The following is a 23,115-nucleotide window of genomic DNA, read 5'->3' on the forward strand; positions in this document are numbered from 1 at the left end:
ACAGGCATGAAGCAAGAAAACTTTCTAGTCCAGGATATACTTAAGGAACAGCAATGTATGATTAAGTCACAAATAATTAGAGAAGAATGTGCTTAAGCTGCTGTCTGATTCAGAACCTCTGATAAGCACACAGATGTTTCAAAAAAACCACAAAGTCCAGCGAGGTGAGCAACTTTTCATTATGCTCACTGAGGTTTACCCCACTCATAGCTTTTTTTGCAGTGCAAAAACAACTTCCTGGCATGGCTGAAGTTGTAATCTTTTTTAGTTTGTTTTCAAAATGGAATTTTGATCACAGTGTAGCAATTTACTTTAAGGTACTGTAAAATTATTTGTTGATTAAAAGCTTATACTTAAACCCTTCAACTTGTAGACAAAATTATGAAGCCCTAAAGACAGAGCTTTAGAATAAAAGTGCTGACAAAACCCCTACAAAAAGAAAAGCAGTAGTCCTGCTATAATAATAAAAATAACAAACAGAAGAGGTAAGTTAAGCTTTCTTCAGAGGAACTGGCACACTCCATCTGTTTGGTCTGATTAATAGAGCTATTCAGTGTAGTATTGTTCAGCAAAAGCAGTTTGTGGCAATACATGTTTTCTATGTAGTGCTACAAGCCCAGAAAAAAAGTGACATATGAAACTTAAGGGCTTGAGGAAATGATGATTGCAAAACATAGCTGAAATGTCTGTATTTCTTTTGTCTACTCTTTTCCTCTCCAGCCTGCAGCTATAGCAAGAATGAGAAGTTCAAGTCATACTTGATATTTACTTGATGTAGTAGATCTAACAGAATTACCATAGTCTCTTTATCCTTTTTCCATGCAGAAACATGCATCTCCATTTGCCTCTGCATAAGCAATCACAATTCACGTTAACACACTTACAAGAAAAGATGACCATGAAACTCACAGAGAAATGAATACAATATATTTGGATAAAGCATAAAAGTAATGCAGGCTGCAGGGGCACCTCATGTTGAGAGGCGAAAAGAAGAATTTTGTCCCCAGGACACAGCATCAGATTTAATTTACACCAGGCTGTAAGGGAGAAAAGCCTGAAAAACTATTGGGCCTGTTTATGAAATCAGATTCATCCTTCACCTGTCCCAGGTGCCTCAGATGCAGCTCTGTGGAATGTGGCCATGCACAGGCAGACCTGGCAGGCTCAAATGTGGGGAGAAGGCCAGATCCTTATTGTCATGATTATGATCCTGTGCACAATACTTCTTTGGTGTAACATTTACCTTTTCATTTCAACATCAACTAAACTGAGCCCATCAAACTGGCAGCAAATTGTGCTCTTACAGTACTGTTGGTTTATCAAGGCTTTCAGAAGGCAGAGAACTGATTCTGAATGTGGAAGACAAGTGACCTGGGGTGGTTAAAAGCAATTCAGGAAGGGTGTTTGAGCCTCCTTGGCTCCAAGCATCAGGTTCACCTGGCTGCACCGAGCAGCTCTAATGACCCAGCCCACTCCAGGGCTCATCCCACCCTGCCCACAGCCCCAAACACAACTGCAGCCCCTCGGCGCCTGCCCCAGAGAGGCTGCAGGATTCCATCTCCAGTCCCACACAACCCTGCCCATGGGCCGTGTCAAAGCCAGACGCAGCTGGGGGCTCATGCTCAGGAGATGTGCCTGAAGCCAGGGGCTGGAGCTGCCCCAGCTGTCCCCTTGCCTGCCCTGCCCTGGATTTGGGCATCAGGCTGTGGCTGGCAGGTCCTCAGAGACCCCTTACTGCACCCACACCAGAAACTTCGCATCCCTTAAAACCTCCTGACAGGAATATTCTTGCATGGTACCTCACAGCTCAATGAAGACATGGTTTTTGCTTTCTACCAAGGCCTGATTTTATACCTGTGCATGACAACAGGACGTTTTTAGGCCTAGTATTAGCAGATGTCACAAGAGTAGAAGACATGATAGTTTGGAGCACCTGCACACAAAAGCAGCTCAAGGAGGGCTGGTCAATCAGAAATGGGGCTCCTCAGCTGTTGTCAAAGACAGTAATCTTCAGCAAGGACCACAGAAACCATAGAACGACTTCAGGTTAATATTGAGGCAAGAGGAAACTCATTTCCTGAGGGGTGAAAAATTACTGAGAGAAATGGGAGTTTGCTTTCTTAACCTAAGTGAAACTTTCTCAGTTTGGATACTGCTTCACTAGAGCCTTGGGATTTAGCTCGGATCATTCTGAAGTTCTCCAAAATGTCAACCTTTTACAAATTCCAGGACAAAAAGATCCCAAATAAGGCCTCTTCTCGACAGTTTCTAGTTTTTCTATGAAGCTCCTCCAACCTTTCATGCAAGTATTTATGGGGAGCAAAGAAGCTGGCTGAGTCACTAATACTCTGATCTACTTGTATCTTGTTACTGAGGATTCTAAGGATAATAGTCTCTTTGTTTTATGCTTTGGAAAAAAAAAAATCATAACTTTGCCTGCCATTAAATGGAATGTTTGATGGGGAGCTCAGTGAATGTGACCTGTAAGGAAACAAAATAGTGTGTTTCAGTCTTCACAGAGGAAACATTTATAACAATTTATAGCTGAGGCCGCCAAACATATTCAGAGATGTACTAGAATTACATCTAGAGCCTCAAATCCTTCAGAGAAAAGAGGATTTCATCTTAGTCAAAGCTGGCTGTTTAAATGTGTATCTATCTGTGCATCTGTATATCAGAACAAATAAGCATAAAATCTGTAATGTTTCTTCTTTCTTCCCACTCACTGTCATTGAAGGTGGCCCCTGGGCATTGTACCTTCCTGGCAACGTAGAGAGTAGTAACAGAGGACACTCATTTTACCTGTGCTCTGCAGGGAATTCTAGCAATGGCCACAGCGAAGCTGCATCCAGAAACAAGGGTCTTCCTCTGTAATTGTAAGCTGCGCACAGAAATGCAAAATTACCACTTTTTCAATTAGTGGATGCACGGCTTGCCATATTCATTTTGTCCTTTTTGTGTTTGCAGCATCTTTTATAACCCATCAAGTTGCTTGGCTGCTGCTGAGGGCGTATTTCCAATTTCAGAAAACAGTAGTAACCATTAAGTATCCTTACAGCATCCTTTTGAACCAGACTCCTCTATCCTTGCTCTACAGGAAGGAGCACGGGTGAGGCTGAATGGATCAGTGATGGCTCAGTACTACTGGCTGATTCTTCAATTCTGTATGTGCCAAATGGAAATAACTATACTTTCCTTCCTCCACTCCTTGTCTGGTATATTTAAACTTCATGCTTTCCAGAAGAGCCATTTGTCCTATTAGCTGTTAGCACAATGCTTAGAGCCACAGCATATTACTTTTAGATGGAGCCCCTAAGCACTTCCAAGTGGCTGCTAAGTTTACCTAAGGATACAGGGGTATGTTGGTAACAGGCAGAACCCGATTTATTCCACTTGCTTTCTGTGCAAGCCAGTTTCCAAAGAGAAGCAGCATAGCTGTTCTAAGCCATTAGCATTGCACAGAGTGAAATTTCATCAAGTTCAGCAACTTGCTCATATTCATGTCTTCCAGGCTGATTTGTAGTTTGGTTCAGGGGCAGAGGGGAGAGTCGGGGTGTATGTATGTGGCTTTAACTGCACAAGCCCAGCAGCTGTGCCAAAAGATAGGCTAAAGATAAGTTCCTGCCTTTCATTTCAGGCTTATTAGTTTGTAGTCTTCTAAAAAGAAACAAAAAATGCCATTAATACAAATGGCAATCCTTCTGGCCTAATAAACAGATCTCATACACATTATATTGGCAACAATGCACTCCATATGCTCATGAAGGTTACAGGGCACATTTCCGTCTAAACAGTCAAGACACTGAACTTCAAATATTTGGAAGAAATGTTTATTTAACAACTGAATACATGCTAAAAGAAATAATTTACAGCAGCAGTTTCATTACACTTTCTCTCCAGTTTTCTAGTTCCCATCTGAATTGAAGTGATAAATACAGAAGTGAAATTATTTACTATCCAGTGAGGAATGCGTTTAAAGAATAAGCGCACAACTCAGACACTGACATAGCAAATAAACCACCCTATCACCTGTGTGGCAAAATCTTGCATTTTAGTATTTTGCTGAACACACCAAAATGGAGTACCTCTAGATAACAGTACTTTACACTGTACCTCCTTATCTAGTCAAAAATATTTACATCTTTTTTGACTAATGTGTAGGTAGCAAAAACTGAACTATTAAACACATACCATTGATATTCACTAAATAATACATAAAAAGGAACAGTAAATGCGCATTCACATGCATTTAATTTAATTTTTTTACATAGTGACTTTATTGGGTCATGAAGATTTAACTTTGTTCTGCAAAGATGCACATTTTCTAAGTTTAATCTTACAGTTTAACGTAACCATACAGTTTTTAGGAGCCATAGAACAAATTCCCATTTCAGTGATCTGTGCAAGTGCAAAGAGTAGATGAGTAAGAATAAGATTCAATATATTTTTGTTCCTTGCAGATGGATATCTTAAAGCAAATGAAAATAGATCTTTCTGGTTATAAATTCTCTCCAGCTTAAACACAACTTTTTACTTACTTTTTCTAAAGTCTTTAACTAGAGGTTCAGAGGGTTTTATTGGCCATTTACAGAAATACCATTTTAATCTTTATTTTCAAACTTTATGTTGCTTTAAACAATAATGACATAAAAAGGGGTAGGAATCTTACTGAAGCTGCTTGGCATCTTTCTATACATTAATTCATTAAGGCCTATGCTTTCTGAAAAAAAAAAAAAAGTTCATTTCCCATCAGTATTACGTGTTGCTTTAACTTGACCACAACATGAACCTAAAAATCAAAAATTTCCACTGTTGGCTTGATCTTTTGCCCTCTTCTTTATATAAACAAATACAAAAAATTAAACAAGACTACTCATGTCAGTGAGGACCGGGTTGAAATTTGTAAGATATGATCATATCAATTGTTTAATGAGACTGCCAGGTCATGGTAAAAATGCTGCAACTTCTGTAAATTTGTTCTCACAGATTATCTTTCTCAGTATAAAAAAACATATCTTAGAATTCTGACTTTATTTAATATGTTCCCTCTTCATGCATTGTGAAAAATGATGGTTTTGGTTAGTTTTTTTTTTTTTTTGTAGCAAGTTGCTATAGAACTAGTTGCTATGAACATCGAAGAGAAAAAAAAAGTTACACAGCAATTCCATGAATCTGTAAAAAAGGAAACAGAGTGATTTGGGGTCTATTAAATAAATCTGTATTTTTCCCATTGAATTCTGCAAGGTTCATTTTAAAACTCTTTCCTTTTTTAAGGAAGACTATTGTAGTAACTAGATGGTACACAATAGCCCTTCACAAAAGGCTAAAGAATGTTCTGTGATTAAAATTAAATAATTTATTTGACAACAGTGCTCAGAAATTAACCATAAGCTGAGCTGAAAAATTAATACTTCTGCACAGAGAAACACATAGTCGAACATATGTTTTAATTCATCCATATTCAGCACATCACAAAATAATGGGAATTTACCAGCATACTGAAATTCACAAGAGTCAGGTTAAACATAAGAGAGACTTAAAGCGGCTTTAAAAATAAATTCCCAAGTGCTTTCTTAAATCATGGCCCTACAGCCTTGTCCTAGCCTATTCAACGACTTTTTTTTTCTGAAGAATTAAATGACAAAAAAATCCTGCAAGTTCATCCCCTCCAAAAGATTCAAAGGGGACTGAAGTAACTTGGCTGTTAGTGAAAATCCAATTTCTATGGAGGCAGGAAGCCAAGGCTTCACTAAGCAGAAGGATACTTGAATTAGTGAGTGGCAAGGAGACTGGGGCACATTGTGAGAGATGCTGTCACAGCAATTGTGTTTTATTTTATCTGATAAGGCTGATTGATAGTGTAGCAATAAATTGATAAATTAAATACCACAGAGTGAATAACAACAAAACAGATCAATCATCAGTGCAGACACACTTTTATATAAAAGCTCCTTTAGCAAACTAAGGATTTTGTTCTAGTAATTTTCCCCACAATGACATTACTTGAGATTATGTCATTTACAGACTCTACCAAGGTAAAATATGGGAGGCTGGAGAAAGATGATCTCAAAAGAACTGGACACCATAGAACTGGGGACCAAAGGCACATCTGTGCTGAGGTGAATAAATCCACTACTTATAACCCTAAACTGACACTTATGATGCAACTACATTGTCTGTTTTACCCTGTTTGCTCTCCTGTATACAGAATAACACAGAAGTGAAGGACCAAATTTTCTGTTAGTATAAACTAGACCTAAGCTGAACTTCACCCATTTACTACTTCAGCAGATTTCACCCACAGATAAAACTGTCCCTCAGATCTTAAAATGGGGAGCTGGCTTTGGGGTTATTTATATGGCCTAGTGCTGTTTCTTTGCATTTTGGTGATCTGGTCCACAGAAAGAACAGAGCACTGAGAGTCAGTAGTGTGGACAAATCTCTACAACAGAGCTGGGAAGACAACTCCTTAAACTGAATGTGAGTTTTGCTCATGGACATATGACAGTCTATGAGCATCAGTATTTAAATATTAGCATTCACAAATACGAACCAAGAAAGCAAGAGTGTAATTAGCAGAGGGTATTTTAATGCTGTTTGTTTTTTTTTTAATTAAAAAAAAAATATACAACTGAAAATCAATGCTCTCCTCTTCACTGGCTCAATCTATAAGCAAGGTATTATACAAGTTGAATAATTTCAAATACCATACTTAGAAAAACAGAATGCAGAATACTTCCATCCTATACAGTGACTTTCATGTTAAAATAGCTTAGTTTTAAAATTGCTTTGAAGTTACATGTCATAAAGATTACTGACAGGGGAGGAGGTTACCTGCAGTGTGACCAGCTCCCTTGGAAGTTTTCCCAAACAAAAGAATATAGCCGTCATAATTGGAAGTTGTCTTTTTTCCTCTAAACCAATAATTAGGAAGTACAGTATTTCTAAGACAAAAAGTCTAATCTATTTTAGAAAAGAGCTAATGTTTGCTGTATATTTTTTCATGGTACATTTAAATTATACTTTTAATAAAATACATCTTTAGATCAAAGCTGAAAGAAGTCATCAGTAGTAGGCCAGTGTACTCCACATTTTTTTTCTTCCAGATGATGGATGGCTTATGTTGTTCAGATTTCTACAATCAATCTCATTCAGTATTGTTTTTCCTCTTCTAGCACATATAAACAGGAGAACTGGTAGACAAAACAAGAACAAAATCCTTGTGTCCAATCACGTGTTTAGACGTTCATCAGCTTAATGAGTTCATGCAGTTTTATATAAGTCTAGAAATGGTAGTGCTGATGATGAAAGGTGGGGCTTGCTTTACTTTTCTGTAAGCATGAAATACAGCATTTTCTTTATATCTCCATCAAAAGAGAAAGCAAAACTTGCCTGCTGAATACTTCAGAAGTTTTTGAGCAGTAAGCTAGGTCCAGATGAGTTATCATCCTTGAAACTCCGGTCTTTTCTGGTTTTAGAATCAGAGCAGAGAGGAAGGACTTGCTAGGAAAGTTAGAAATGGATTTTATTTAAACGTAGTGGAAACTGTTCGAACTTTCCACTCTTGTAAACATCCACATAATGCCATGAAAAAGTTCATGAATATTGCATTTTTTTCCAGTTATCTGTCTATACAAGTTTCTACTTGGATGAGGTTCCTAGAGGTAATGTAGCTCAGACACTACGTGGTGCCCTCTCAAATTCATGGGTCCTCCTGTTTCTACCTTTTTTATTCTCTTGTAGGTGCTTCCACTTATTTGTGTTCACCTGCGCATTGGCAGGCCTTTGCCGGCGCTGTTTGCGGTCTCTTTTCCAAACCTGCTCACAGAACTCATCCATGGTGTTGAGATTGGGGTGGTTGATCAACTGCATGAAGTCCCTGTACCAGATCTTCTGGCTGGGGGTCATGCTGTTGGTGGCATCCTTGATCTTGGAGCCATCACCATCTTCTTCCTTATGGAGCAACTCTTCCAGGTGGTCGTTATCGATCACCTCAAGGGTCACCTTGAGCAAGGTTTGCATGAAGCCGTGCTCCACAGCATGGCAAAAATAAACACCAGAGTCTCTCCGGTGGAGACTTCGTAGCAACAGGCCCTGCTCTGTCCGGATCATGTGGTCATCCACTTTTATCTGTATTGGGAAAAAAGTGGTAATTTCAACAGTTATTTTTTCATATAAGTGCCACATTATCCTCTAACCATGCTACTTCTTTATTACGGCTCCTTTTAACTGGTAAGACTTGGCCAACAATTCCCAAACCCACAAAAACCCTTTGCCAGTCATCTGTTATCATGAAAGGCTCAAATCTTTTGGAAAAACTGATATAATGCCAAGAGTTTGGGGAATTAGGAATTTACCCCTTAGTAACTACTGCTGCTGAACAAAAATCTGTTTCAGCTCTGTCAGATGGAGTTGCTGGAAAGATTACAGAAGATCTGAGCCTGTAATCAGCAGAGTCAACATGGATTCATTTGGCTGTATTACTGAGGTCTCATTCACCATTATCTTTTAGTTAAATCTAGATCGATTTACAGGAAAGGTTATTTGTCTTTCTGTTTTGTTCCTTACTACAAAAACCCTCATGCATAGAAGTGTGTTTTGCCTAAGTGGAAAATTTACAAACAAGCAATTTATTTTTGACCAAATCTCAAAATTTTAATATTCAAAAAGTAGCTCTTCAAAATACTACTTTTTTTCTGAATTAATTCCTATCTAGAATGGAACCTCATTCTCTGAATGCACATGCTGCTGCAGACAGAAAAGGCATGAACCTGCTTGCTGTTTTCTCACTGAGAATAAATTCTTAATAATTTACTACTTATGCAAACAAAACAAAAATATTTAAAGCAGCTAATGTAACTATTCTGAACATGCTTTAAATATATTTATGTATACTTACAAATACGTCAATGTAACAAAATAGGTTTTGTTCCGTAGCTTGACCTCCCTACCTACCAGAGTAGATTGTTCTCCCAAGATATGTGTGACCTGACTTGATACCACTTGAAAACTTGGGTGATTAATAACATAAGAATGTTGGTGACACAAGAAGGAGAAAAATAAAGTATCAACTTAGCGTAATGCAAACAGGGAAAAAAAGCGTTTCTGGCTCTACGAATACTGCTTTTGATGAAAATAAAAGTTTTCATACTCTTGTCTCCATTACAGTTCTCAGTTCTTCATTCTGACTCTGCTATCTGCAGTAAAGTCTCAGAGCATGCAGCACACGGGATGCCCTGCCAGGCTGTGCTTCAGTAAAACAGTATGATTAGAGGAAAGTATTTAAGCTTCTCCTCAAAGGCAATTTTAAGGCCTTTGTGATATTTAAGTTTGTATAATCTTTGTATGATGTTTCAGGTGACAGAGTGCTAGCTTTTTCTGTTTCTGGGATCTCTGATGCAAACCAGTGTGTTTTGCAGGGAGTCCCAGCAAGGAGAGGATGTGTATGAATGTTTGCTGCTGTAACGATCTGTAAAAACTATTAGGGAGCTTACAGGATTTTATGGAAGTAAGAGTGAGAATATGCAGAAGAACAATGGAACTCATACATTCCAGAGAAGATCTGATCAACTAAAACTGTTCTGGGAAGGACTCAGAATGAAGACTATCTTTATAGAGAAAAATAGCGGCATCTCCTTTTTTTTAGTGTACCTCTTCTTTGCGATCATCATTTTGCTTCTGGAATTGCCAGTAGACTACAGCACGCTGAGATTTTGGACTGCACTCAAGGAAAGTGCTGCTGTTCTCCACTCCATAGATAATCTTTTCCTCCAGGGCCTGACCATTTGGGGTATCTGTAAAGCATGAAAAAGAAAGAAAAAAAATTACTAGGAAACTAACCCTTAATTGCTAAGTAATTTCTTTGTTTAGAACTTGGGCTTCATTAAAGTGTTTAAAAATAAAACTTTTAAAAAAATTTCCCCTTATCAGTATACCAGTTGAAAAATCTCCATCAACACCTCTATCTTTGTAAGGACCCATGGTAGGTTTTTTTGGTTTACTGGGTTTTGGGGTTTTTTAATTGTTATTTTAAATCCTAACAGCTGTTAACATCTCAATATGTGCAGTTAATGAATTTAATTGTGAAATTTTGTGTAAGCCTCATTATTATTCATCAAGGAAAACATCTATGACATGACAAGAATTTTTAATAGCAAACTGTATGCAATGAGAAAACTCAGGGTGTAGTTGCAGAATATTTGTAATGATGCCTCCTGGGCTCTATGGTCATAATACTTTAGAGCAAAGTAATAAAACATGAGGCTATTTAAAAGTAGAATAATGTGTTTAGATTATATGGCAATGCAGTTTGCTGAAGCTGTTAATGACCAGGAATAATGTTTTTGAGGAAACGATCTTCAATTAATCATTTCCTCTCATACTGATATAATTTATGGAAATGTAATGAGGTTAATAAACCAGACATTATGGGAGGGAGAAAAGAAAGTTAAATAAATTACTTCCTTTTGTAACAATAATGTTTCAAGATATTCATCAACTTGCTGGAAATATCACATAGCTATCAGACCTATATGGTATTTGATTCTTCTCCAATACCGCAGAGGCTTTAAGGCATCATGTTTCAACTCTCCACTTTAGCTCTTTAAATGCTGGTATGGCCTTAAGTGGCAACAGAACAATAATCCTGAAGAGTAGATGAGGAGGAAGGGGTGGGTAGGCTGTTTAACACTGTGTTGATCTCATGGGGTTTCCTGACTCCTTGCCATTCTTTGTCTTTCTTTCCATTGTTCACATTTGATTTTTAGCCCTGGAAATCTTTAAGGAACTACTTTTGATATGTTTTAACAGGAAAATTATGTCTATTTAAAACCCTGTCAGAGTAATCCTTTGTCCAGTTTTGTTTGCTCCCAGCTGTGCCCTTCTCCTACTGGCTATGCTTTTTGGAAAACAGAGGCTGTTTGTTAGATGACTGTGACAAAGGTAAAAGTAAAATTGAGCTCCCGGCTTACATGGATACAGAATCACTTGTGACTTTCTATAATGGCTTTCAGCCCTGAGAGAGGATGGCAGAAGGGATATGGAGCAGAATAAGGACTAGTGCTTACCCAGTTCTCAGAAAACATTAAATGGCCTATTATCACTAAGCAAATAGGAAATGGGTTTGCTTGCCTTCCTCTGCTGGATTGTGGAACCTCTTAACCAGTGGAGTGTTCTATTAAAAACCGAGTGAAACAACTTTTAAGACACCTCTCATAAACTACATTCCTGTGAAGAATGTCAGTACAGCTATGGGTCAGGAAGATAGGGAGCAGTGGAGGAATGAAGTAGAAAGCAAAGGATCAAGAGAAGGATAAATCAAGTGGAATAGAACATAGTCAAGGCGGTGAGGTCTGAGATGGAGCACAGTGAATTTGTGTCATTGAAACAGAGGAAGTATGTGAAGATATTAACTGAATAAAGTTAGAAGTGATAAGATAAAGATTGTAAATAACTAATGGGTCCAGATTTAACACTGAATAGCTGACTGACGTACTGAACTCTTCTGTTTCAAGTTAGATGCTCTAATTAAGGAACAAAATTCATACGGCTGAGCAGGCAGTCAGATATCCTCGCACAGAGAGAAGCTGTTTGATATCTGAACTGGAATCCACAACAGACACCAAACACAGGCCTTCAGTGTAAGACACTTAGTAGAAAATATCCCCTTTTATAGCCTGGGACACATATGTTACTGCTCCAGTGCTGTACTTCTGTGAAATAGTGATTTACAGGCTTCCATAATAAAGGATGGAAACACAGGGATTTCACTCTAGGATGATGCACACCTTGTCTAATTCCTCTCCCAGGCTCCCTGAATTGTAATTGCAGAATGGCCCATCCTCAGCAACAGCAATCTGATAGTTTGGTATTTGTATTAGAAGTAGGAATATCAAGTCAAATTTCTAAGCCTAAGTGAACTTTGGGTCCTCATCTCCAATATCCTAAAAGGATGATTTAACCTACAGATTACTCCTTACTGGGCTTGCAGCTCCACTTCATTGTATTTTACTGAATATGGCTTAGCTCAAGTGAATTACACAGTGGCAGATCACGTTACACTTTTCTCATTAGATCCAGGGGAAGCAGTTTTCTAAATCATAAATATCAGTATAAAGGACAAAACCAGGTATTTTTTGGTAAAAGTCCTATGGCCCTTGAGTAGCAGCATATTTTTAAGTATATAGAGAAGTTTCTGCTGGAAAACTTAGGTACCTAGAATGTTTTTAGTAGATAAGAAGCTAGTCACAAGTTCTTTAGAAACTGTGCACTCTGACACCATTTCAAACTTCTGCTTCCTTGGATCTGGTCTATGACATTCTAGTGTGTCAAAGAACGCCATGGAAAGTGGATGAAGTCCTCTTTCACATCTGTAGAAAACACAGTATGGGTGACAGACACACAATGAGAGAGGAAGACTTTTAGAGATCCTTCAGCTTCCATTTCAGTGATTTGAAGGCAGGTCCAGAAATGCCTATAAAGTTCATGCAATATTTAGCACATGGAGTGCAAGAAAGTAAGCAGTGATGGAATAATCACAGGATCAGAGTGCAGCTTTGGGACTGAGAAGCTGAAGAGACTGGATGGAAGAATGAAAGTCCAAGAAGTTCAGAAAAGCAGCTGGAGGAATTAGAAAATTACAGAAGTCATGAAGTTGGTAATGAATTTCAGCCCAAAATCCTGTCTGAAAGCAGTAATTCCCATAATGAACCCAACAGCAGTATCAGTTTACTACCCTGATAAATATCCTTTAAGTACATAATTTCTGACATAACCGAAGAAGTATGAAAGGCTAAGTACTTATACCAAGATTGCTTTGCAGATGAATGAATCTCACAATACAGTTTAAATGAGAGTGATTCTTTGAACTTCCTCTGGGATAAATCATGTAAAAAAAAAAAGTATCTCTTCTTTAACAAGTTCTTCTTCAAAAAAACCCAAACTTGATTACTTATTGATAGCTTGAGTAAGTTACACTTAAACAAAAATTCTCCTTTAGCTGGCACAAAGATGACCATGCTTTTAGATTCAAACATTAATGTATGGGCAAACAGCTGTACAGTGAAGGATAGCTCCCTCTAATGTTGCTGTGCAGTCATTTTATACTTCTTATACATTTGCACCAAAGAGCAATTGAAAATGCTACATAAACATTATTAAAAATATTATTGCTTCAGGCTGATTGCAAAGTTGGTTTCTGCAATGCCTTTAAAAGCTATATATTAAGATAGTATTCTTTTTTCATGGTTTTGTCGATTCACATGGAGAATCAACTGGCACTTCCTGCAAATGAATCTGTAGACAAGTAGTAAATTATTTTTGAAGCCGTTTTTGGCTACAGACAAACCCAACTCTTCATCTGTTGTCCAGGGAACTACTAGCCACAAAGAAAAAACTCAGCATAAGTTGACATAGGAAATTTATAGGCCATGCACTGTACTGTGTATGATCATGTGCAAATGACAAGTAAATACAGGAAAATGATTTACAACTCAAGTGATTTAGAGAAAATTTCTTTTAAGACCAATCTAAACCTTTCATTAAGTACTATGACATGCATCCTTCAAGTCTGGGATCCAGAACTACATTCCCTCACTATTTTTTGTAACTTACTGATCCTTCTAATGCTGTCTTACTTTGTTCATATTTGCTCTGCTCATTTTGGCAAAGCTGTATTAAAACACCTTTTGATCAGGTCTACCATATAATAACTTTCCAGACCTTGAGTTCTCATGACTCTATTAATGAAAAAAACTCATTACTCTCTTCCCTTTGGACAGAAAGTATCTTTTTCAGACAAATATGTTTACCAAATATGGGAAGACATAAATCCAAAGTGTTTTGAAATGCTTTTTTCATTTATGAAAAAAAAACCAAACAAAAAACCCCAGACTGACAATTGTATAAAACACAGCTAGCAAATGTTACAGAACATTAAAATGAACAAACTTGTGGTAGACCAGTTCATAGTTTTGCGCAGGAGTAAAATGTTCAGAGAGTAAAGATGTAAAGTTAAGAAATGCTTCTGCTGGTATTAAAATCAATGTTTAGTGCCTGGTGAAACTTTCCTACTGTGTAACTGAAAATTTCATTCTCAATATAAGGATGGTCTTATCTTCACAGTGTAAGAATTATTTGATATCATGCAATTCAATGGGAAATTTGTGAGCTTTCTACTAGTCACAACTGACTATTTCAAATCTAAACTAGGTGTACTTTCATGAGCTCTCAAAATGTGACAACTACATAGTGACCACGGTCTATTTGTGCACTTTCAAAACTCATTTTTCCCTCTGAGTAACTTGGCATGAGTCTGACAATCAGAGTAAAAAGAAAAGCTATAGGAATGTCACTTGTGAGTTTCAAATGATTGAAATGAAGATAGAGAAAACTATTAGTGAAACATGCTGGTAGTGAATTATAGCTAACACAAAAGTAAAATTGAGGACTATTTATAATTTTTGCTATTAAATGGACTGGAAGGACAAGAGGGTTTTGAAGTATCTCCATTTTCAGTCCCCTCCTCATTTTTCACAGTGGTTTAACCCTAAGATTAGGTCAGTTGGTTAGAGCATGGTGCTAATTACACCATTGTTGAAGGATTGAGGATCACTGTATGGGCCATTCAGTTAAAAGCTGGACTCAATGAGTCCCTTCAAACTCAGAATATTCTGTGTGAAAAATTCCTGTAGACATGCCACAATCATGAAGAATCCTTTTTTTCCAGCAGAGGGAAGCATTGCCTTAGTGTTCCCTTCACTTACAGCATAATGGACATTTTTAGTTTTCTAAATGAAGGTCTTCTGAAAAGTTTGGCAACAAATTAGTAAGTGTGAGAAGTCTGTCAGTCAAACAAGTCAGGAAAGGAGGCTGATCAATACACTGTGAAAATGAAACAGCTGACAAAAAAGCAAACCAAAATATATCTAAGAAAACCCATGCTGAAAGCACATGGGGACATGCCTGCTGTAAGAACATCCTGATCTTCAGAGCTTTTAGTGTGACACCAACAAAGGTCACTCCATATTTTGCCAAGATAGTGAGAAACACATTTGGTTTGTAATTTGATTTGGCTATCATCTTATGCAAACTATGCACAGCAACATGGACATATTTCTTGATGTCATGAAGGAAAGGCAATTCTTTTCTGATTTAATATGCCTAATGTGATGGTGTGATATTGTTAGGGAAGAGAAGCAGGAAAATTAAAATGCTTAAAGTGTTCATCTGAGGAAAACAACAACAAAAGAAAAACCCCAACCAAACCCAAATAGACTTCAGTGTCTGATCCAGGCCATTGTAAGCTATCTAAATTGGGATAATGATGTATTATATTCATCTTTTGCAGATGTTCGAGATAATTTCATCAACAAATCATTCTCATGCTTCCTACTCTACTTGTGCACAGTCTGTAAATTACATACAAATTATCTGCACTTCAGTGGTGCCCGTAACTCACTGTGATGCTGCAGGTCTGAGCAGTGGGTGAGTGGGTCCCCATTTCGGATGTCTTGTCTTCTGGTGCGCCTGAAAAGATCACATTTGAAATCTGTTAGTGCCCTTCTAAGCACTCAACAGCAACAAATGGAACATTTATATAATTACAGAGGTCACAAGTGCACCTAAACAATGCTAATAAGGAAATCATATTGTTACTGCTATGTTCTGTGCATTATTGTTTTGTAGAATCAGGCTTTACTCTTACAGGTGAAGTCTTCAGAAACTGGCAAATACATACCTCTTGCACTGAGATACTAAATAAATGAATAATGTTTACTGCTAATTATTAGTACCAAATAAAAACAAATACAAAGTTTATTTTAATTGTGTGGGCAATACTGGTCATTCATTACTTGATTCACAGCTACAGGGACTGCTGAAGGACTAAAATACATACTGTAGAGTTTAACATCAAAAGTACACATATGTGCAAGTACAGAATACTTTGAGTATTGCAGCATCTTTTAGATAGATGAAATGTTAAGGGGGTGGCTTTGAAAGAATGCTGAAGTGCTGTACTTTCTCCAAAATCTGAATTTAAAAGCATAGATCATTTCAGCTATCATGGGTTTCACCAAAACATTTCTGATAAAACCTTTTACAAAACTGTTGCAAATGGTTTTGTCTTTAGAAAAAAAAAAAAAAAACCCAAAAAAAAACAACAACAACAAAAAAAAAAAACTTGAAAAGGAAGATTTTGATATGCCATTTATTCTATCTTTTGTAGCTTGAGTCTGAATTCTACCTTTGATTGCATGTCTTTTTAACACAGTATATTCTTTTCCCAGTTTGAATTATACTTGCTCTTTTGAAAAACATACTAATCGGTGCTAAAAAATGTTGTATTTCATTGAAGTGAGTTTTTTAATACAGTTTTGTTTTTCATGTGTTGTTCTCTCTTTGTCTGCTCCTAGTTTTGTTTAAATAGCTGTGACACAAAATTCAACTGAGCCAAAGCAAAGCGTTTCATATGAAAAAGAAAGAAAAAAAGAACGAGGCAAACAAAGATGTGTTTCAAGTGTAAGTACTTTACTTTAGGAATCGGAGAAAGCCTGAGGGCTTGCAAAATTAGAGGAGAACAAAGAGGATTAGGCTGCTGAACAATGCTGCGATTTCAGATTATGGTATCCAGCAACGGATATGCAAAAGTCAAGTAGCCTTGTAAAAAGCCCTGTTGGTCACTCCCTTGTGACAACAGCCCACATTTTTAAAAGCCATTGTTCTGCAGCACAGACCATTTCTCTTCTCTACACCAGCGCTATTTGCAGGCTCTCACTAAGAGCCCAGCATCAGCACATGCCAGGAGTTCTCACAGAGGCACAACTGCACAGTTGAGGTCTCTTGCCTGAAAGGTTTTAACCATACTCTTTTCCACTGAAAGCTACTGAAACGTTGAACATGAAACTAATTACGTTAAGTACAGCAAAAGATTTCTTTCTTTAAAAAAAACCCAGTTGGACGAGCATTTTTATATATTTTTCTGAATAAAAACTTCTTTAAAATTATGAGTGAGGACATCTTAGCACACTTTAGTAAGAAGGAATCTTCTGCTGAATGATATACGATTAAAAAAATTTAGGAATCATAATTTCCAGTATTTTCATATTACTCATTACCAATGACAAAATCACACCCAAGATATAAGGAACCATAAGATTTTGCTACTCCTTCCGAAATTTTGAAACAGCATATTTATAGAATACATTTTGTAAAAAAAAAGTCTGTGGAAAGCCTCATATTAGTGTCAATGGAGTCTGAATGAAATGTTTAGCTGGAATCTCAGGAAAATGTCGCACACATCACCATTGTATCAACACAGTGATTTATGCAATATGAACCAGAACACATCTGCACAGAGTAAAGCAAAGTGGGCACACTGCAGGAGCTCTGAACTGTCATTTAGACTTGCAAAATACACAAAGAAAGAAAAGCAAATAAAATCATAACTTATAAAATCTCATTAAAAAAACCCCAAAAACGAAGTAACAAAACAAAACCCCAAACCCCAAACTCAACTATTAGTAAAGCATCTGTACAATTGCCTCAGGAATCAATTTTCCCAATATTTCTGGAGCCTAAAATTACAAGAATTAATTATTGGGGAAATGTTGACATTTAAGCAATGCTGATTTCTGTCATCGATGCATTCCGAGCTGGCTCGAGGCAATGGGTACAGCAGGTACCAGGTGAACAGAGGATCCTCTCTCCCAGTAACACAGACCTCTGCTGCTGCTGCTGCCAAGGGAAAACTGGGGGGAAGTGGCAGAGACAGTAACTTTTTCTTATGCATTTTTCGGGTCCCAGCTCCCAGCACTAACTTTTTCTTTCACAGCGGCCTCCTGAAAAGTAAATCCTGCACCCCAAGATTTTCCTGTAGCTGTGCAACCCGGTTTGGCCCCAGTAACCCCCAGCCCTTAATCCCTGTAAGAGGTCCCAGTCACTTTATCCCTGATGGCAACTGAGCTCCATCTGCAGCAGTAAGTCGGAGAGATAAGGAAAAGACAAAGAGCCCTGTTTCTTCCATCAGTGTAAGCAGGGGAATGACAGGATGATGTGCTCTATGGATCTTGAGATTGGCTGGGAGCAGGAAAGTGTGTTAGGAATGCTGAGGAAAGATGAGGTTCAGGGATAAAGAGTAGCAGGAAGTAGCAGAAAACAGTGATTCAGCGACTCCTGGTCTTGCTGTCTCCTTGAACTCAGAGGCAGTATTCAACCATATTGACTTATAATACTAAAAACTTTTCAGAACATATCAATCTTTTAGACTCTGCTTGAAAACCTCACTGTTCCCTCTCCTTTCCTTCCTCCAGAGAAACCACTATGCTACCAGCAAAACTAAGAATTCAGCCCATGTAGCTGAGAAAATTTGACTGGCTTTCCTTTTGGGATGGGTTCTTGAACTATTTTCTAAAGAATTTCACAAAAAAGCTTTTCCCAGATTAACTCTGTTTCCTGGTGCAAAACCAGAACCCGATGTTCCATGAGCAGCTTTTGTCATCAGTATTTGTTTAGGATACATCGTAATGCAAACCTTCAAATTTTAATCCCTTCCATCTGAAACGTCTGTGACACTTACGCAACTTTTAACCCTGGACCATATTTCATCTCCCTCAACAACCAATCTAAATCCAGAATTTGGTGTTCTGACACTCTAAACTAAGTATTCGCTACAATTAATGTCTTGTTTATCAACCCTTGTGTATATAAACCCTTAAGTATATAAATTCTTACATATATAAACCCTTGGACTCTTTGATTCTTCATACATGCAAGAAGTTTGGCATATTCAATTAAATGTGAGCACATTTTTACCATTTTACTAAATTTATCAAGGGAATCTCAAACTACACCAATGTCTGCTTCTATTTGCAAATGATTATCTATTCAGTTATTCCTAATTTCTACTTCAATAGCTAGGAGCTCTCCAGTAACTAGCTTCTAATACTTTTAGAGAAAAGTTTCAAAGATAAAGGAAGGCAAAGAAATTAGTACTCTAAACCTTCAGATCAGGCAACTAGACCTGTAAATTGTTTATAAAATTGATATTTTTGACTTGTGGAGTCAGCTTTCCACCCATGTTTGCATTGCAAAACCTTTAGCATCAGTGCAGAGGGACTGCAAAACAGTGGTTGTTCTGATCTGGCAGCACTTGGACACACATCAGCACATACAAGTTTTATTTTTGAATGATAACAATAATGTTATCTATCACTAAAAAGGATAAGTTTTTATTGACATCAAAATATTTTAGAAATATTCCTCTTGAATCACAATTCATGAAAATGCAGGATAATTCACTTGGGCAAGTATTGATTATTTTTTTTTTTTTGAGCCCCTTCCTCATGTTAGAGAAAATGAATTTTTTTCTTTTTGCTGTTTACCAAGGAATATAAACTTAGGAGGCAATTTCAGAGACAACTCTTCACTGAGTGTATTCTTACAGGAGCTTTTTAAGCCTAGCCCAAGAAGTAGCAGTGGTCACTTTAAATCAACCAAGACTTCATATTGCATGTAGCTCTCACAATGATGTTTTCTTTGGAAGAGAAAGGGCTCCGGTTAACCATCCCCTGAAAAATCTCCAAAGCCCTCTGGTCATATTGAGACCATCAGTTAAAACAAATAGCAAACCATGCAGACATCCAGAACTGTCCCTACCTCTTAGCAGTGGGGAAGTAACGTGAGCAGGAGGAGCCATCCCAGGCACAGTAAGGGTCCCTTGCAAGGCAACACTCAGCACAAGCTTTTCCATACACATCACAGCGGTGTAAAGGAAGCTGTGAAACTCCAGTGGCTGAGCCAATGTAGAGCTGTTGCTGTTGTAAAAAAATAAAAAATTAAGAAAAAAAATTTAAAAAGTTCAAAAAATACTGCAAATTACATTTTCCTTTTTTCTAGGAAAGCATAAAAATGTTTTATTATCATCTGTTGGGATCACTTCACATACAATGAAGGATCATGATTCTGATGCATGTTAAAGGAATGAGAACAGAATTGTCCCCAGGGTAAAAAAAAAATCAAATAGCAAAAACTTTATTTTTTCATGAAGCTCTTGGTGGGTTCTCTGAACAGTAAGAAAATTGAAGTACTCTTAAATTTTCCCTTTTGTATTCAGATCCTCATACTGGAAAAACACTACAGTCAGTGACAGAACACAACAGAGAACGTGCTTTTGAATTTGAACAAAAAGAAAAACTTCAACGTGTATTTCCTAAGTATTATTTCAATTTATGTATGTAAGAGGAAAATCCAAAGTAAATTATTCAGACTGATGCCCCTATATTTCAGTTTGGAAGTGCTGCTATGCATGCACTTCTTTGCATGTCTGGCAATTCTAATGCTTTTTACTCTCTTCTATAAGTCATATGATTTAACTGGAACACATCTTTAATGAGAGGAGAGGTTTTATTTTGGATAAAAAACCTGTGTTGAGTAGAAGATGCAGTTCAAATGCAGAAGTAAATAAAAAAAACATGCATACAAAATGAAATACAGCCTTGCATGGCATCACAACAGAATATCTTGTCTCTACCAATTTCCTCTCTGATATCAAATTCAAATTCATTCCACTAGGGAAGTTGGCCCCCAGAGGGATATGAGAAAACTGAACTTCTGATCCCATGTGGAAGTCCAAAGAGAGATATTTCAGATTAGGAATAATTCACAAAGAAAATAAGTATTAGTGGGATGCAAAACTAGAGGAACAGTACATAAACAGATACACAAAAGTTAAAGGCATAGTACTTCTGGTTTGGAAGCACTGACAAAACCTGACCACTCACAAAACCCTGTCACTCAGCACCCATGGTAAGGACCTTTCTTCAAGGTCCTACTCCATGCAGTCCCATGAAGAAAATATAAATTTGTATTCATTCTTCTTTCTTTGAAAACATAATAGTGGTGTGAAAAAATGAGATTTCAAGAAATGTTATCAAAATTCTTCATTTCCTGCATTGCAATATCCCAGAGGCACCATTTTCAGGGAATTCAGGGATGGAAGATGGCTGTGGTTGTCTACCTACTAGACATAACGAGCACTGCGTAACAGGAGATAGCAACACCGAGAGCACTCATAAGAGGTGTTGTGTTAACTTCTTTCAGAGACAGCAGCTTGGCAGTTTATACAGACATATTAATTGTAACAGAAACATCCCGTGCATTTATATAAACACCGGTATTTTCTCAAGGAAAATATGACAAGGAAAGCCCCCAAAGGAAAATTCACTGGCAAATTGAAAACTAAACCCTTTCTAAGCAGCTGCTTCCATCTATTATAGTTTCATAGCTGGGTTGTAAACCCACACTCTCCAGGCAAAAATCTCTGACCACACAGGGCTTTACACAAAGCCTGAACTGTACAAACCCGTCCCAGTCAGTGGTGTAGCCTTGAGAAGAGATGACAGGCAACAGACATGATGAGCTGCTTCTCTCTAACTTAAGTGACTTAATCAAGTACCCACCTTAGGGGTACATCCAGCAGTAAAAAGAGCAGCAATTCAAATCTTAGGTGACCTAACTGCTTCTCAAGGGAAGCCTCTTCTCTTTACTGATTATGGAGGCAGCACAGGTCAAATTAGAGCTTCAGTTAAGTATCTTAAATGTCCAGATGGTATTGATCTGAGTCCTGTGTAATTGGGGCATTAATATCTGTATAAGCATACAGGAACGTGTGGTGCAAATAATATAAAAAACAACCCAGAGAATGCACATGGGAAAATAAAGAATGGTGTAATGGTTTCCTATGTACCTCTGCAGCCAATTTCATTTTGCAGAATTCCCCTCCATGATTTCTAATAAATGTCTTTAGAATTAAAGAATTACCAGAAACATAAGGAAAAAAACGAGGCCAAAATAGGGTTACTTAGAAACTATATTCCTTGTAGATCAGTTCATAGTTCAGTCAATGAACTGCAGCATATGTTTCAGGTGCTGCACAGCCTTAAGGCTGCTGCCTTGTTTGCTGCTCTTCTGATCATGGTTTAGACTCCAGCTGGTGATCATTATTCTGGACACTAACAATATAAAAAATCCAGGCAGTATGAAATTCAGAAAATAGAATTATTTGCATCAATGGTCTGACCTTACTTTTCCATACCACAGTCAAACTGCCTTTTCAGCCCTCTCTTCCAATACATTGTTAATTTAATGAATGAGATTATCAGATCAAACCAGAGTCAAAAAAAAGAGAAAACTGTCCTCTAAAAATTTTTGCAGAAGTATCAGAACTCAAGAAAAACTGAGAAGATTAATGTTTTAAGCAATTTAGTGGTTTCTGTTGCCCCCACAGTGCTGCCCAAAAAAGTAGTCTTTCCCCAGACAGAGTCAAAGGGATAACAGAATGGGAAAAATGCTATGCTTAAGAGGAATAACTTAAGCAGAATTTTTGAATGAACTTTAGAGAAGATGAGATTCAAGTGCCATTTGATTAATTTAATCTCTTGAGAAGTAATGCAGAACAGTTCAGCACGCTGTTTAAGGGATATATTCATTTTGAGCTGGTCCCTTCTACATGGCCACTATGGACAGAAACGTTGATCTCTGAATAAAATTCAGTACTTGGTGAAATATACTTTAAAAGTAGTCACTAACATATTTCTGAAGATGTCTGCCTTGCCTTTGCTTGAAAATCTTATACAAGAGAAACAAAGTTCTTTGTAGCAATTCACCAGACAAGGACTTGGCCTGTTCAGCTAAGGATCTCCTTGTCCTTTTCCCATGCCACCAAAAATCCAACAGCTTTTTGAAGGAGCATCACAAAGCTGACCCTGAGAAAAAGGTGAGAAGTTTCTCTGCAAGTCACCTCTCACTGAAACCCAGGCTGGACTTTTTGGCCTGCTTCCATGTTTGCAAGGGAAAAATAATGGAGCTTCATCTGGCAGGCTCAAAACCAGGTGGTACTGTGTCTCCCACAGAACTGTGAGCTGAGGCAGCTGCAGGGTGTAGCAGTGGCTCAAGGATGCTCTCAAGGTTTGTGTCTATTGCTAACGAAGCATAAACTGTTTAAGTGATAAGGTTACACAAGCCTAGGGCTCTGAACACAACCAGGAGGAATGTGTAGCTCCAGTGAGAAAATTTAGACATAATTCCAGTGAGTTAAAGACAGCAGAGTGGAGAAAGAAA

The 23,115-nt window shown here is 37.6% G+C and overlaps 1 protein-coding gene across 1 annotated transcript in view; it reads right to left on the reverse strand.

Moving 5' to 3' along the window:
* Positions 1 to 3,822: 3,822 nt before the first annotated feature.
* Positions 3,823 to 23,115, reverse strand: part of SEMA3A (semaphorin 3A) — a 165,567-nt gene continuing 146,274 nt past the window's right edge. The window contains exons 14-17 of the mRNA XM_066318760.1: positions 19,654 to 19,811; positions 15,458 to 15,525; positions 9,652 to 9,794; positions 3,823 to 8,130 (exon numbers count right to left, since the gene is read on the reverse strand). Of these exons, the coding sequence (XP_066174857.1) occupies positions 7,675 to 8,130; positions 9,652 to 9,794; positions 15,458 to 15,525; positions 19,654 to 19,811 (825 nt within the window). The 3' untranslated portion in view covers positions 3,823 to 7,674. The remainder of the gene's footprint in view (positions 8,131 to 9,651; positions 9,795 to 15,457; positions 15,526 to 19,653; positions 19,812 to 23,115) is intronic.

The sequence above is a fragment of the Sylvia atricapilla genome, chromosome 5 (genome assembly GCF_009819655.1).
Source record: "Sylvia atricapilla isolate bSylAtr1 chromosome 5, bSylAtr1.pri, whole genome shotgun sequence".
Lineage (NCBI taxonomy): Eukaryota > Metazoa > Chordata > Aves > Passeriformes > Sylviidae > Sylvia > Sylvia atricapilla.